Source organism: Accipiter gentilis, chromosome 5 (assembly GCF_929443795.1).
Source record: "Accipiter gentilis chromosome 5, bAccGen1.1, whole genome shotgun sequence".
Classification (NCBI taxonomy): Eukaryota; Metazoa; Chordata; class Aves; order Accipitriformes; family Accipitridae; genus Astur; species Astur gentilis.
The window spans coordinates 44,107,932-44,123,398 of NC_064884.1; the positions used below are offsets into that span (position 1 = coordinate 44,107,932).

At 46.6% G+C, this 15,467-nt stretch overlaps 1 protein-coding gene across 7 annotated transcripts in view; it reads left to right on the plus strand.

Moving 5' to 3' along the window:
• The first annotated feature begins 30 nt into the window (after positions 1–30).
• Positions 31–15,467, plus strand: part of FAM117A (family with sequence similarity 117 member A) — a 33,842-nt gene continuing 18,405 nt past the window's right edge. For 3 of the 7 annotated variants that reach the window (XM_049799414.1, XM_049799415.1, XM_049799416.1), the window contains exon 1: positions 12,439–12,569. In XM_049799414.1, coding sequence (XP_049655371.1) covers positions 12,455–12,569 — 115 coding nt within the window. In that variant the 5' untranslated portion in view covers positions 12,439–12,454. Of the gene's footprint in view, positions 71–96; positions 341–1,106; positions 1,215–3,802; positions 3,943–7,369; positions 7,467–12,438; positions 12,570–15,467 lie in introns of those variants that run through there. The other 4 variants (XM_049799419.1, XM_049799418.1, XM_049799420.1 and 1 more) reach the window with 4 other exon arrangements.

The following is a 15,467-nucleotide window of genomic DNA, read 5'->3' on the forward strand; positions in this document are numbered from 1 at the left end:
CCCCCCTCCGTCACGTGACCCCCGAGCCAGCCTCACAGCCAGCGGGGGCTGCCATCTTGGATTCGGACAGGTATCCCGGCGGCGCCGCTGACGGTGAAGCTGCCGGCGGCCATCTTGGGTTCGGGCTGAGGGCTTTTGGCAGAGCGGGGGCGGCGGCGGCCATCTTGGGTCCGGGTTTGAAGTCAGCGTGTTCCCGGCGGTGCCCGGGGACCGGAGCGGGTGTTTTCCCCAGGGAGCCATGTTGGGTTCGGGCAGCTTTGAGCCCTCCCCGCTGGGGCCATCTTGGGGCCGGGCAGAGGCGCGGCGCCGGGTCCACGGAGTGATTGGGTGGAGGAAGGCGGTGAGTTCCCGTTGCTCTTGAGGCGGAGGCGGGGAGCGCCGCGCCCCCGGCTCCCGGCCCCCTTTGCTGCTGAGGGGGGTGCCGCCGTCCGCCCTGTGTGCGGCCTGCTGGAGGGAGAGGCTCTTCCCGGGCCCTGACTCCGCGCTGGGGCGGGCCGTGGCAGGGGCCTAACGGGCCTGGGCGGGCCTCGCAGGGCTGTGCTGCTTTGGGCTCTCATTCGGAAAGGCTGTTGTCGTTAGTTAACCTTTCCGCTCTCGAAATATCGTCGGTGTGTGTGTGTGTGTGTATTTTTGGTGAGGCTTTGCCTATGTACTTCTTTCATGGGCGAATGTGAGCTGGTCGTGTTTCTGCCCTGAGCTGATGAGGCACCTTGTAGTTCCCTGGAGGCGGCTCTCGCTACCTCGGGCCTCTGGCTGGCCTGGAGCAGAGGGGCAGCGAGTTCACCCCTGTGTGGTCCCCCACACTGGCCAGGCACTCTGTGGGAGCTGCTTCCCTGGTTGTGATTAGGCTGATGGTTGGTTAAACGTAATATATCAATAACGTTAATGTGGTAATACTGTCTGTGAGCAACAGTATCTTGCTTTATGTGAAGACTGGGGGAAAAGTATGGGTATTGAGTGGAACACATGATTTCTTTCCAACTACGGTTATCTTTAGGGATTATGAAGTTCTTGGAGCCTAATCCTATAAGCCTCGTGAGTGCATGTCATCCTTAGTCATACAAGTAATACAATTTTTTCTCATTCCAAATTGTTGTTGCTCCTAGGTGTAGCCAGTCTCCTGTGAAATGTTGAAAGGCAAACCTTCTGAAGAAGTCAAGATGAAATACCTCTGCTTTTGCCCAAGCAGGGAGGAATGGGAAGCAGTATGTGTGGTATGTGAAGTGGGAGTGTACGTATTGGTTGCAAATAAGCATACGTTTGATCTAAAAATTGTACACTTTAAGCCCAGGAGAACTATGGGCGCATGAACAACTCATTAGTAACTGTGGTTATTTCAGTGAACCAATTTGCAAACCTACTGAAAGGTTGCTGCAGGAGAAAACACTGCTGTGCAGATGCATGAATTATTCCTACTTTATAAGAAAAAAGAAAAGACTGCCTGGAATTTAGAATTGCAGTAGAATTTCAAATTGCAGTTGAGCCAAAATCTAATGCTAGGCTAATGAGCGTTATGCTCGGGTTATTAGACTCACTTGAAATGTTTAATTTAAGGTAAATTTGGGATGAACTAAACCATCACCTCAAAGAGCAAGAGGAATGAGAACAAAGAAAAGTAGCGCAGTATTCCTTAATGGAAAGAAAAGGGAGAAGTTAGTCTGAACACTTTGTAGTTGCTCATCTCCTGTGTATTTTCTATGAGACAAAGCTCAGGCCTCACAAGAGTAAACATGTCTAATGTTGCAAACTTATGAAGGGCTCTAATGGAAATGTGGGGCAGTTAGGAGCAATAAAAAAGATGTCAAAGAGCTTGTAGACTGCAAGTTATTCATCTTTTATCTCCTTGCATTAAATGAAATCTGCCTGTGGTAGAAAAATGACAGGTAGCTTGAAGACTGGTTCTGACATAACATATGTGGACCTTTCAAATATCCAAATTCAATTGCAGATTTGCTTGAATGAAAAAGACTAAAGTATACGATGACCGTGTGAAAAGTTGCACATTACCACATCTCCTTGAAATAGTTGCCTGTTGGTGATAGCTAAAGGATTCCTCTTTCAAAAACTCTGCATTGAAAGCTATAGCACTTAATTTTATCAAACAAATAAAATATTAATTAGAGCTTCTAGGTGTTAGTGAAGCTTATGCCTGAAATAAGTTGTTTATGTTAATAGATACTAGCAGGACTTGCCACCACCAACAGGATGTTATTGGAAAAACAAAGCAAACAGAGGTGGGTGGTGTTTAATAACTTTCCTAGAGGTGGCAGTACTTGAACAGAAGCCAGGAATCCAATTCCCCATGCTGTCTTATCATCACCTGATAATTAAAAAGGTAATGCAAACTGTTAAGTCCTCTGTGCAGTTTGAACACTGAATTGACATAACTCTACAGTATCCACTGTGTGTAGAGGAAGGGGGCAACAAGAAGGGAAGATGGCCTTAACATTTGCTAAGCTGTGTGATGCTTTCAGAAGAGCAACAATCAGATCATATTATGACCACAGCAGAGCTTGCAAGAACTTTTCTGTACGTGTGTATTTACCAGTAGAACAGACTGCAAGGATTTAACTTACTGCTGCTACACTTCAGTTCAACATCCAGCCCAGACTTAGGAGGCTTCTGGCAGAAATAAAAATCTATTTTTTAATTAATTTATATGTGAAGGATGTGTACAGCCCTTGGCCATGTGCCAGCGGTCGGTACCGAAGAAGCTCCAGCCCTGGCATTTGTCGGAGCTGGAACTGCAAGTCTGTTCTAAGGGAAAATACAAAGGGATGTGACGCTTGAGAGGCTGTGTATGCCGGCAGGTGCCTTCCATATTGGCGTCACCACTAGATGTCAGTGCATGAAACCACTTCTTCACCCTGAGCAAGCTATTGAAATTGGGAATCGGCTTGGGAAGAGGGAGCGATTTCTTCAGGGTGCAACACCGGTGTAGCTTCAGCTTACAAGATCCCCACTCAGGTTAAACTCCCTTTAATAAGGTTTTTAAGACAGACTTGCAGTCTCTTAACTCTGTCAGAATTTTCCAAGTAGGAAATGAGGAATTTCCTGATGCTACACCAGAAGAAAGTTTAGCAAGTGCGTGATAACTTGAAATTAAGTGTTAAATCACACAAAAGTGATTTTTGGTTTTTAAATCCTTGGTTATTGAATATATGTAGGTGCCAGATTGCCACTGATGTCAGCAGATTTAGCTACCTGAAATCTCTTAGCCTTGAAGATCTCACTGAATCTGTTGAAATCTCTCTAGGCCTTTAGCATCACTAAAACTGTTTGGAACTTCAGCTTAGGTACATTCACTGTTGTATTTTTTTTAAAAAAAAAACCAAACTATCTCTTGCTGAATCTTAGAAAATACAGGCAATGAAAAGGGAGTATTCAGTAAAACTAATCTCCATAAACAGGTAGAAGCATCAATAGGTTGAAATTAGGTTTAAAACTCCAATCTCCTGCCTTGGTTCCCACTTGCTGTGGAGACATGGCATTGAGTGAGCTGCCTGCGGGACCTTAATGTAGCAATCACTTATATTACAAGTAGGTTTGCTTATGTAGGAATTGTTATGAAGCAGAATAAATGCTTGTAAAGTACTTCAGGTTTTTCAGTTGCTAAGTGCTTTATAAATGTTAAAGCATTCACTTTAATTGCTTTGTGTGTTATTTGCTACGATGCATTCCTGCAGGGCTACTTTACCTACTTAAGCATGTTTTAAAGCAAGTGAAAGAAACGCTATATAATGAAAATACACCAGAAAAATATCTGAAGTGTCGTACTTGAATAAATCTTACTTGCTTTTAGGTATCATCTCAGTCCAGCTCTGGGGGCTAGAGTTACAGAAAGACTAGAATAATGACAAAGTGCTACAAATATCCAGAGCACTGTTACACAGATATGAAGATCCAGGACGGCTCCTTCTCTTACCTTAACATTTTCAGAAGGTAAGTAGTAGAGGTGGCTTCCCTCTGGTTTGGGTTCCAGCTTAATATTTTTAAATGTTTGGGTTTTAGGTGTGGTAGGTCTAGATGATAGAGCAGCATCAGAGAACCTCTTGACCCAAGCATTTGATGTGTCTTAAAGACCCATATGGGAGTGAGTCACTGTCTCTTACAAGGGCACTTTTACTGTAGAGTAACTGAGGGCTAGCTGCTGTTTGCTGGCTGTATTTTTGGACAGGGCCTGAGCAACCTGATCTATGTTGGCCTGGCTCTGAGTGGGGGTTGGAGCCTAAATTATTCTGACTGTCACTAGCTGAGAAGCTTGAACTTTGTGGGTTCTTGACAAAGTATAGTCAGTGATGTGCAGACAGGTTAAATGCAGATATGTGTAGACAAATGGTAGAAGGTGCAAGGCACAGAATTTAGCGTGGTAGAAAATCTGCTGTGGAACCTGGGCTAGCAACAAGCTTGACCTGATACATTTTTGAGTCTTTACTTCTGTTTACAGCTGAAGAGGCCAGCTCTCCAGTGGGCTTTGGTACACTTCAGAAGCAAACCCAACAGCAGTGTATTTAATTCAGATAATCATAGTGCTGAAGCTAGCCTAGCCTGTGGGATTTATTTCCAGATTGGCATAGTATTTTTTACTTTCACATTAAAAAAATAATACATCAGCTGTTGCACATCAGGAAGACTCCAGTTTTGAGAGGATGTGTTTGCAGACAGTTCAGCAAACAGCTTGGGGCTGGGGGGTGTATGTGTTTCCTTTTTAAAGCCTGAAACTAGTTTAGATTTGAATGGATACTGACTTGCAGTATAAATAGTCACAGAAGCCCCTGTATGGAGAATCGTGGCCATGTACCATGCATTGAGCTGAAGGTCTTGCAGAACACAACTAGCTGTAGATGGATAAGGGTGTTGCAGTAAACTTGAACAGAATCTATGCACTCGCTCTTTCCCCTGGGCTCTGGCATGCAGACATCTGAGTGGAGTCTGTGTTTTCTGGCATCAGGAGCAAGGTCAATCCAGTTTGGCCTACTTTTTTTTTTTTTAAATTATAAGGGGAAAAAAATCCAGTCTGAGTTTTGCTGAAAGCAGAAGTTTTTCACTTAGTTACAGCCGAATATAGCCGCACTTCCTGGTTCCCTCCCTCCCTCCCCTGGGTCTCATAGTATAATCTAATTATTAAATAGTTGCAATAAAAGTACATTTTGCCCTGGCAGGACTAAAGCCTATTGATAGGCCAGATATTTTTATGCCATCCTCGTCCTGTTCCTGCCAAAATGGGTTATTTTTTGGATCCTCTTGTCTGCTTTTGGATTTGTGATCTGCTCCTTTAATACATTCCTTCCAGTCTAGGCAGTGCTCTCCAACTGCCTGGCACCGATGTTAATGCCTTGCTTCCTAATCAATCAAGCCCTCTGCATGCTTCCTTAAAGGAAAACTCTGTTCATGTTGTTCAGCCCAATGACACAAACTTTCACAGGTGTAAGAAACATTTGTCTCCAAAGATGACACTGATGTGGGAAGTGAAGGCAAAACTTCATCCTGTTTGGCATTTCTGAGCCCATCCTGTGGGCAGTTCTTTTTTGTAAAACTGACTGTGGTACTGTGGGCAACTAGCCACAGACTTTGTAGCTCAGTTTCCAGCTGACATGAATATCTTGATTGTAGTAAGAACTTTGGGGATATTAAGAACAGGTTATGTGTGAGTATAGTAGGGACAGAATTTGTCTTTGCTTGCTCTGCTAATTAAAGAGTGATCCCTAATCACCATATTCTGTGCCTCGGGTATCTGCCTGCAGTAGTGGAGGTAGAGGGATAATTTGGGATGTGCCTACTGTTTAGATCCAAAGTGAAAATAGGAGGCAGGTAACAGAAACCAAATGTCACCCCAAACTAAAGGGTGGAGTATACTTGGAGGCTTAGCCAAAGGTCAAGAAAATAAGCCTTAAGACAAGAGTAAGAGAGAATTGTAGAAAGACAAGGTGGAATTAAGAACCAGAGCTGGGCAAAATGATTTTGAGAACAGACTACTACCAGTTTGGTACATTGAGCAACACCATTGCTGGGATGGTCTGGTTGACTCCGATATTAAATATGCATCAATTTGGTGGCTTCTCTGTTTAGGCAGGATTTTCTTTCCCTTAGTTTCCTAGGAGACTGCTTAGCTCTGTGCCTTAACACCGAAGGAGTCAAAGAAACACCAAAATGAGTGCAAATTGACAATACAGAATGGATGGAGAATGGGAGGATATATCTGGAGAAAGCATATCACAAGATGGAAGCAGTAGCTTTTACAGCAGTTTGTATTCTGTGATATGGTCACTGTCCTTTATACCTCTAATTATTAAAAAACATAGTCTTACTTGGAGAAATTTGTCAGATGAGTAAAGATTGGGGTGAGCAATGTGATTGCTTTCTGGGGGCTTGTGTCCTGTTAGAAGTGTGGTGCTGCAAAATGGCTGTTCCTAGGATAAGGTTTATGTGCCAGCTGGAACTGCTGATTTCCTTTGAAACTCCTGTTTTTGTAATTATTCATGGCAAAAAAAAAAAGTTTCTTCCCATATGAACTTCTGGCTTGCTGAGCTCTGAGGTGAGCCAAGTAGGTTATTTTCTTCAGTGTCTGCATTTTTTCCTAATTACATTGTGCCAGTTGTTACCACACAGTTTTATGTACCTGTGCTTCCAAATTCGTTAAGTTCCATGTTCTGGAAAAGTTCAGCAGCACTTCTTGGGGAGCTTGTCTTGGGACTGCCTTGTATCTATAAGGGAATAATATTCTTGTGCCAAATACAGCCCTTTACGTAAACTTTTTTTTCTATATCATGTTTCTAACACTTTCTAATCTAGCTCGGTTTCAGGAAGTAGAAAGGTAGTGCTGTGTGACTGAGCTGCCATGCTTTGCCAGACAGTGGCTGATGGGTGAACTAGAGCTCTAATTGCTGACACTCTTCTGGGCAAACTGTCCTAAAAACATAACGCTTCCTTTAACACACATTCTCCTAACTGCCATTCCTTAATGGTGAATGTTTTATATCTAATGCAGCCCATGTTATTCTGGGAAATCTTACTAAGTCTCTGATGTTGGCTAACTGCTGAATCCATGTGGTTGGGCATTGGAGGAGAAACAAGATCATCTCTCGGGATGAGATAGGTGGCATCTAACAGCACAGATCACAAGTCCTGGTGTCCCCTGTCCCCTAGATGTGTTGTGTCCTGCTGCAGACAACCTTTGCGTGTCACTTTGAACAGTCAAATGCCAGCTCCTGCATAGATGCAGAGCCTGGCACAAAGCAAGGGATTGCCCTGAATGCCATCAGCACTATAAAAGAAAACTGGAAATCATGTACCCAAACTTCTGCAAGTGTATGATGACAGGATCCCAAAGAAGATAATAAACTTCATCCCTGCTGTGTCTGTTTCCCAGCAGGAGAAGCTGCAGGGTCACAGCAGTGGGATGATCAGATGGCTCTTGTAGTGGGTAGAAGGAACCCAAGCAGCAGCGGAGGATGTTGCAGCAGCAGGTATGAGACATGCTTTATTATAGCTGTAGTTTTGAGTCCCTTGTCTGTTTTGAATTGATCTGTCGGTACTTGACTGACTTGCTCTCCTTGTACTCATTTACATGCTCTATTACGATGTTGGCAGTGCTGGACATCCGTGATTACTTTTAAGTGCACTCTTTCTTTCTGGTATATTGATGATTCATACTATTAGGAGAGGCTTCCTGCCTTTCCATGACTTCGTGAAAATGATCTATTTCATAATGTCTCCTTACTCTTAGCAGGGCTTGTGCTCTGTTCCCAAAACTCCCACTGTTTTCACTGCAAGCATGACCAGACTGTGAAATAGCTTGGCTGGTCTGGTGAATAATCTGTTAGTCTCTTTTAATAAACTGCAGTTTTATTTATCTTGCTGCTCTTTAGAGCTTTTCATCTCAAAACATTTGAGTGCAGAAACTGTCCGGTAGTGAAATGCAGCCATCTCTCTTGGGGATAGAGTGGGAGGCAGACAGGCAGGCATTTTACTCCACAGTTTAGAGTGAGAGGAATTTTGTTCAAGGACAATGAGGGAAAGCTTAGCTTGTATGCTGAATGACCCTTTGATCTTCCACGTTCATGCTCAGCTGATCAGGACTTTAAATCTAAGCTCTGTCTCCCTCCTACCCATAGCAAACAGCCAGAAATATAATCTCATTTAGGACTTGAGCACTGGACCAGAATGACAGGACTGCAGTGGTAACTGTTCAGCCTTACATGTTTCCTATTTGCCTGTCACTTCCTCAAGTGATGCTGACATAAAGCTAAAGAATGGTGGGTAGCAGTTCTGGGATGTGTAGTAGGGTGTACTCGGAGAGGTCCAATGGGGAAGGGAAGGCCAGGCCTGTTACACAAAAATACTCTCCTGCATGCCTGTAAATACTGAGGAACCGGATAGTGCTGTAATGTTAAAAGATGGCTTTCTGGAACACACTGAATAGGTCGGTTCATAGCCATGAGATGCATTTGATAATTCTGAAGCTTTGTGGTGTTTGCTAATTGTGATGAAATGACTGGCTTTCTGAGGCTCTGAAAACAGAATAGTTAACTGGTGGTGTGGTAGGTCAGCTCTCCTCCTGTGCAAGAAGGCTACAAGAAACTGCTGCGGCTGAAGCAATGGAAACAAGCAAGCAGAGTATGATATGAAGTTGGATCCTTGACCTGCAGCCCTTGAGCAGTTGTAAAAGATCGTGTTACTTCTGTTACTATGCAGCACATCATTAGGAACCTTAATTACAGGGAGATGACTGCACTGCGTAGGCTATAGAGTGTAGCCTGCAGGAACACAGGAACTTTTATAACGCTTACTCTGTGGTGTGTGTCGTTGTTGGGGAAGGATACAGAAAGGCCTATTCTTGTTGCAAGTAAACTTGGCTGGCTGATAATGTGCAACTTGGCTAGAATGGCTGTAGCCCACTTGACAGGTAACAGCTGGTGCTTTCTTGCCTCTTCCTACATATTAAAGCAAAATGTGGGGTTTTAAACCTTGAGGGAGGCATCTGATGAAAGCAGAACTTGGACTTGAGATGGAGTGGTGCTTTGCTTAGTTGTGCCGAACCACTTTTTTTCAGTATTCCTTGCTGTATTTATAGCATGAGATATGGTGAGAACAATCAGAGGCACAGGTGTGACCTCCTTTATGCTAAAACAAAGCAGCACAGAGGAGTGAATATTTTTAGTTTGTTCCAGCTGTGGGTATTGGGTTCAAATTGCAGTGCCTTAAAAAGGCAGTGTGGCAGAGAAACTGAAAGGTGAATTTGAATTTCTAGGTTGGAAGGACTGACTCTGAAGGGTTCCTAGAAAAGTTGAGCTACCAGTCTGTCAGTGAAAGAAGAATATGGTCAAAACTCCTCTATTTCGCATTTATAACTATTTTTCACTGTAGTTTTATGTTCTTTTGAACACCTGTACTTTGGTAGTTCCCTCTCCATTTCATTTTCTTACATTTAATTTCCCGTTTCTTTGCTAATAGCTACTATGGACTTGGGAAGGAAATATTTTCGGGAGAGGTGTCTTTGACTTGAAATGTCTGTGTACAGAGTAGCAGCAAGGTTTCCAGATCAGCTAGGTATGGTGTTACCTTGTTGCTGCAGTGGGAGCTGGGATAGGAAGAACTGTTAGGAGAACAGACACCTGAGGACCTTTGTTTAGTTTAAAACTTAATTTTAGGTTGTAAGATTACATGAACAGAGAAATGCTTGAACTGTCTTCTGGTGAATGCTGTTAACTCTCAGAAATGCCCCCTAACACTATTGCTGTTCTGGAATGTTCCCCTACCCTTAGGACAGTCCTGAGCAGAGATCGTTGTGCCTCCTTGTGTGACTGGGTTTCCACCTTAGCAGAGACCTCGCAGCGCTCCTTGCTAGAAGAGATAGGGAAGATTAGTTTGATGGGTGGCATTTTGTTTGTTTTCTAAGCTCTAATAACCAAAGCTGTTTCTATCTCATCTTTGCTTCCATCAGGAGGTATGTTCTGTCTTTTCCTTTAACAACTGCAGTATTGCAATATATGCCACCTCTCCCCGCCCTGGCCCGACCCCCCAGGGTTTTTCTAGAAGCAAGATGGCACTGTCTTGTTTCCCATCTGTTGCCTGATTACATGCAAATAGCAACAGCCGGCCTCGTGAGCAGAGAGATACAGGAAGAAGATGGGGAGTGCTGCTCTGCTGCGATAGCCACTGGGGGAGACCAACTGTCTGCTGCTGCTGTCACAACCGCTCCTCTCCAGAGAGGTTGGCATGAAGCCCGGGCTACTTTGCCACCTCATGCCTTTCCCCCTCTTCTTATCTAGCCATGCCACAGCTTCCCAGGCTCCTGGGTTAGATAGATCAGCCCTACCCTTTTCACTTGGACAGATGCTTCCTTTCCCTAAACCCACGTAACTGTGTCCGCCTGGAAGCAGAATATAGGCCAGAACCCAGAGCAGATGGAGTCTGCTTATAGGTTTAGGAGAGGTAGGGTGAGTGGAAAGGGTGGAATGTAACGACCTTCATTTGAGAACTGGTTAGACTATGTTTTATGGGACTAGAACAAGGAAAAAAAGCCTCCGTGTTGTGATGTCTTTTCAAGAAATCAAACAGCATGGTATAATTGCAAGGTTTAAATGGATCATCAGAAATGATACTTGAGGAACAGAAGGTCAGAGGATGGTGAACAACGGGCTGCTGAGAGCCCTGGGTGGGTGGAAGGATGTTTTTTTCTCTGCACCTGCCAGGTGTGAGACTGCAGGGACAAATGGGAGGTGAGGCACCTTGGAGGAACCTACTCTTGAAAGCAGGGCCAGATTCCCAAATGCTTAGCACTGGTGAAAAACTGTATCTTTAGTACTTATGGCTTCAACTTTGCCTCCCCCAAAATCCTTGGCACCCCATATCCTGAGCATTCAATTGTTCTTCCTATGGCCCTATCCAGAGCTTTGGCTTTGTCATTCCTGAAACCATATTCCCCCATAGCCTCCCTTCTGGGCCTACAAATGGGTCTGTGTTCTCTGGTTTTTTCATCCCTCTCTTTTAAGTAGCAGTTGATTCCTGCAGGTGACATGAGATGGGAGATAGTGGAAGGAACAGAAGTTTTCTGGAAACATGAGCTCAGCAAAGTTCGCTTGAGTCAAAGGCTTTTGGTGGTGGGAAAGATGGGGAACCAAAGGAGAAGGGTCCTCGTCCAGCTTCTGTTGAAGCTGGTGTTCCCAGGGGTCAGATCCCGCGAGCAGGCTGGGAAGCGAGTCACCTCCTTAGTACAAAACGCGGAACATGAGCAGCGAGGCTAGGTACCTGATCCTGCCCCAGCTCCACGAGGGACTGCACCCGTTGAGCTCTGCCGGCACCATGAAACCACATCGGCCAGCCCATACCTGTGTCTGACAGAACTAGTCATGCTGTACAACCAGCACAAAAAACCCCAACTTCAACATTTTGATTTCTGTTCTCCTTTTTCCAGCTATATATTTTTCTTAAACTCTTAATTCAGCCTGGGAGGGGTTGTGGTATCTTGAATTTCAGATGTCTGAGGGGCACACAAAATTAGAAGCTCACTCAGCAGTAAAACTTGTAGTAGAATTTTCCACAACAGGTTTTTCTAGTTTAAAAGAGAACAACAACTGCGGTGTTTGCTTTGCTTAAAGCAGAGCTCAGGTAAAAGTGTGGGGAGAACCCCAAACCCTAAAAGCTGATAAAATCCTCGCCTGCTTTCAGGAGGGGGTGTGGATCGGGGGACCCAAGAGCTTAGTGCTGGAAACCTGCACTCTAATCTTGATTATTTTTAAGCCTTCTGCTTCTTTCTACCTTTCTCCTTCATCTCATGCGGTGGTGGGGGAGGAAGGACGGGTTGCAGAGTCCTGGGACGGCTGGGCCTTGCGCTTCCCGCTGCCGCTGTGCCCCGGGGGTGAGGCGGGAAGGGAGGCCGGTGGGGGGGGAAGCGGAGGGGGGACCCGTCCCGGTGCGGCGGGCGGCGGCCGCCGACCGCCTTCCTCCTCCTTCTCCTCCTTCCTCCCAAGGTGAAAGAGAAACCGGCCCCACCCACGTGATCCGCCGGCGCGGAACACAAACACTGCCAGGCGTTTCTGATTTGTCTTCGCGGGGAAGGGGCGGGGCGTAAGAGGAGGCTTGCGACTGGTTCCCTTGGAGAAGTATGGGCTGTACGCAGCTGTCCCCTGTTGCGATTGGTTCCGTCGCCGCTACGGGGAGGGAGAGAGGGCACCGGTTGAACGTCTCTTCCCTCTTTTGATTGGCTCTGACGCGAGGCTGACGCCTCTTAAGGGTGACCGCATTTCTGATTGGCTAAGCCTTACAGCGCGTGCGGGGGGGGAGGAGCTTGCGGAGAGATCTCATTGGCTTTCGTTAACGAGGGCGGATCGGTTGGCTGCGGACACCCAATGATCGCCGGGCTCCTCCCGCCGGCACCGCCCCCGGAGCGCTGATAAGCGGCGTTGGCGGAGCTGGGGGAGTCAGTGCGGCGTCTGGCGCGGGCGGGACGGGCATGGCGGGGGCGGCCGGCGCCTCCTGCTGCTGCCGCGGCGGGGCGGGGGGGCTCCAGCCGCTCCGCGCCACCGTCCCCTTCCAGCTCCAGCGCCGCGGAGACGGGGGCCGGGCAGGTAACGGTGGGAGGGAGGGAGGAGGTGGGCGACCCCCCTCCCCTGCCCCCGGTGCGCAGCCGGGTCCACGGGCAGCCTCGGGGCTGCGGCGGGGGGAAGCCACGCGTGTCTCCTGCAGCCGGGCTGGGGTTCCGAAACGGTAGCAAAGAGCCGCTCCGCGGGTTCCCAGCGGCACCTCCCGGGGGCTTGCAGCGGCCGGTCTTGGTGCGAACCGCCCCGCAGTGTGCCCCCGCGGGGCAGCGTCTCTTCGCCCCGGGCCCCGGCGGCTGAGATGGGGTCGAGGCAGAGCCGGCCTGGGTCCCTGCGGCGGGGGGGGGGACCCAGTGCTGTGCGCGCCGACACCTCCCGTCCTCCCCGGGGCCGCGAAGGCAGTGCTGGGATTAATTAGAGAAAACTACCGTGTGCTCGGGAGGCTTCTCCTAACTGATGCTGCGTGGGTGGAAGTGAAAGAGAAAGGAGAGAACCAAGGGCAGAGGAGAGGGGAAAAGAAAACGAGGTGGGGGAGGACACGACACCAAAGACAATGAGCGAAGGAAAACTTCAAACCCCGCAACAGCCGAGCTGCTTAAAACGCTGCCCGTGGGCTGTGGTCACACACGCGAGGGGTTGGGCTTTGATCTCCGGCCCCGTGGGGTCAACAGATCTCCCTTCCGTGCTGGCTTCCTTGCAGGCAGGACGTGTCCCTGCTTGCGGTCTCCCGTGATAATGAGTTGCCTATTTGGAGGTGGCTTCCCAAAAAAACGGAGCCCTGTGTTTCATGCAGCTGATCTGGCTTGATAAAGAAGCAATAATTTGATTGGCGCTAATGGCTATTTGTCCCTAATTGCATTACTGAGATTTTTCTGACCACTTCAGGAATGCTTATTTAAATATAACTTTTCGGTGACCTAATAATAATCTTTGGCTTTATGTACGTATTACTTTTGGCTGTTCACGGGACTGCTTTTGGATGTTGGGTTCTTGCTTGGCTGTTCATTATCTCCAGTATTAAAATAGCAAAGAAACACTTTTTGGGTTAAATGTAAGATTAAACAGACCTCTGGAACAGAGAGAAATATTTGTCAAGCTTTGGGCCAGCTGATCTTGGTGGCATCTGTTCAGAGTGCTCGTCTCTTGTTTAACACAGTGGCTACTTAATCTGCTTTGCAGAGGACAGTGCTGCAGCCAATTCTACAATGAGAATTAATGGTCCTTCCTGAAGTGTTCTGCATTTCACTGCTTGAGACTTAGAGTCATTCCTGCCACTGGCAGGGTTGGTATCGATCAGGGAAGCTATTAAAAAGCTTTTTGCTCAATTTACACTTGAAACAAGTTAATGAAATAAATTCTTTGGAGTGCTAGCCTCTCCTTCCCACTCAACAGTGTGGTGAAGTTGCTGTGAAGAGGGCAATTAGTCAGTAGCTTCAGACCTTATGAAGAAAATAAAGCGAATCTCAAAGGAAGGAGAGCCAGGCTGCCTGTGATCTCTTGGTTGCATTAGAGCTCTGTACTGTACCTACTCCAAAGCGTGGCGAATACCATGCAGCTTTCTGAGGGCAAAACGGCTGGAGCGCCACTGAGATGAACCAGAATTGCTGGTCTTCATTTCTTCCTGGCTCTGTGCCTCACTGTTCAGGCTCTAGGAGCTTGAATTTTTCCTCTTGATCATAGTAATTTCATCTACAGTTTTGGAAGTGTTGAAATTTCCATTGCTCTCTGCCTCATCACTCTTTGTAAGCTTCAATTTTTTCCCTGCATGTGTGGGAGCTGTAGCAGTAAAGTGGCAGGGTTTAACTGAAAACTGGTATCCTGGTGATTCATAATCTAACACTTTTGCTGCTACCTTTTGGGAGCTCAGCATGGAAATCCGTTGCTTTATCACATCTTTCCTCATTTGACTGCTGACTTTCAGAATTGCTCTCAAGCCTCATAGCGGCTGGCTGCTGGGGATCTCTGTGGTTCTGGCTTGGGGTTTTAGAAGAAGAGGTAGAGTGATCTGGGGTCTGATCCTGCAGCTGCTCTGATAATAGAGGATCCCATTGAGATGAGGAGCAGCTGCTGAGTCTCTCAAAGGGCTTCTGTTAAAAGGAAGAGCTAGAGCTGGGGGATGCCAGGAATGAGGTCTAAGAATATTTTAAAAGGAGTTGACTTGCTGTTTGGAAATCCAAGATGTCAGGACTAAGAGTGATGAATCTCATGTATGTCATTGGGGTCAGGTTTTTTTTTAAATTCCTTATCTCTTCAGTGATGTGGCTTTTGGTGGTGAAGTAGATAATGTGTTAGTGTTTGATCCTCCTCAGGTGCAGCCCAGACCCATCCCTGTTGCATCCATTTATGCCAGGTTAGGTGGCTTGGAGGCAGCTGCTGGGGTAGTCAGCTCTGCAGGTGCTGTAACACTGTCAAGGTTATGTGTTCTCTGAGGTGGGATGAGCTTTGTGGAGACTTTGAAGTTTAAATCGGTTAACGGCAATGCTGGTGCTGTTTGTGGCCTCAGTTGTTTCCTCCAAAGCCCACACTGGAGCACATGCTGGTCTGAGAGTTTCCATCCTTGCATCCAGACTTCAGACTCCCTGAGACTTATGCCTTTGCGCTCAGGAATCTACTGCCTGGGTGTAACCCCAGTCCTCATCAAGCATTGCAGGTCTGAAACCTGATTTTCTCAAGCAAGACGTGGAAAAGTCTTTATGCCTCTTTTTTTCAGTATGACATTAGAAAAAATAGGATTATTTAAATTGCAGCTCAAACTTTAATTTACAGACCCATTGGTGAACATAGCATTTTGTGAACATGAGCAGGTAAGTAGTCTTAGTCATCTAAATTGGTTCATGCACAGAGCGGGAGAAGGTGGAATATGGTGGAAAAGCAAAGTCACGTCATGTTACTAGGTGAGCAGACTCCTTCAGTGCACTCATTAAATGT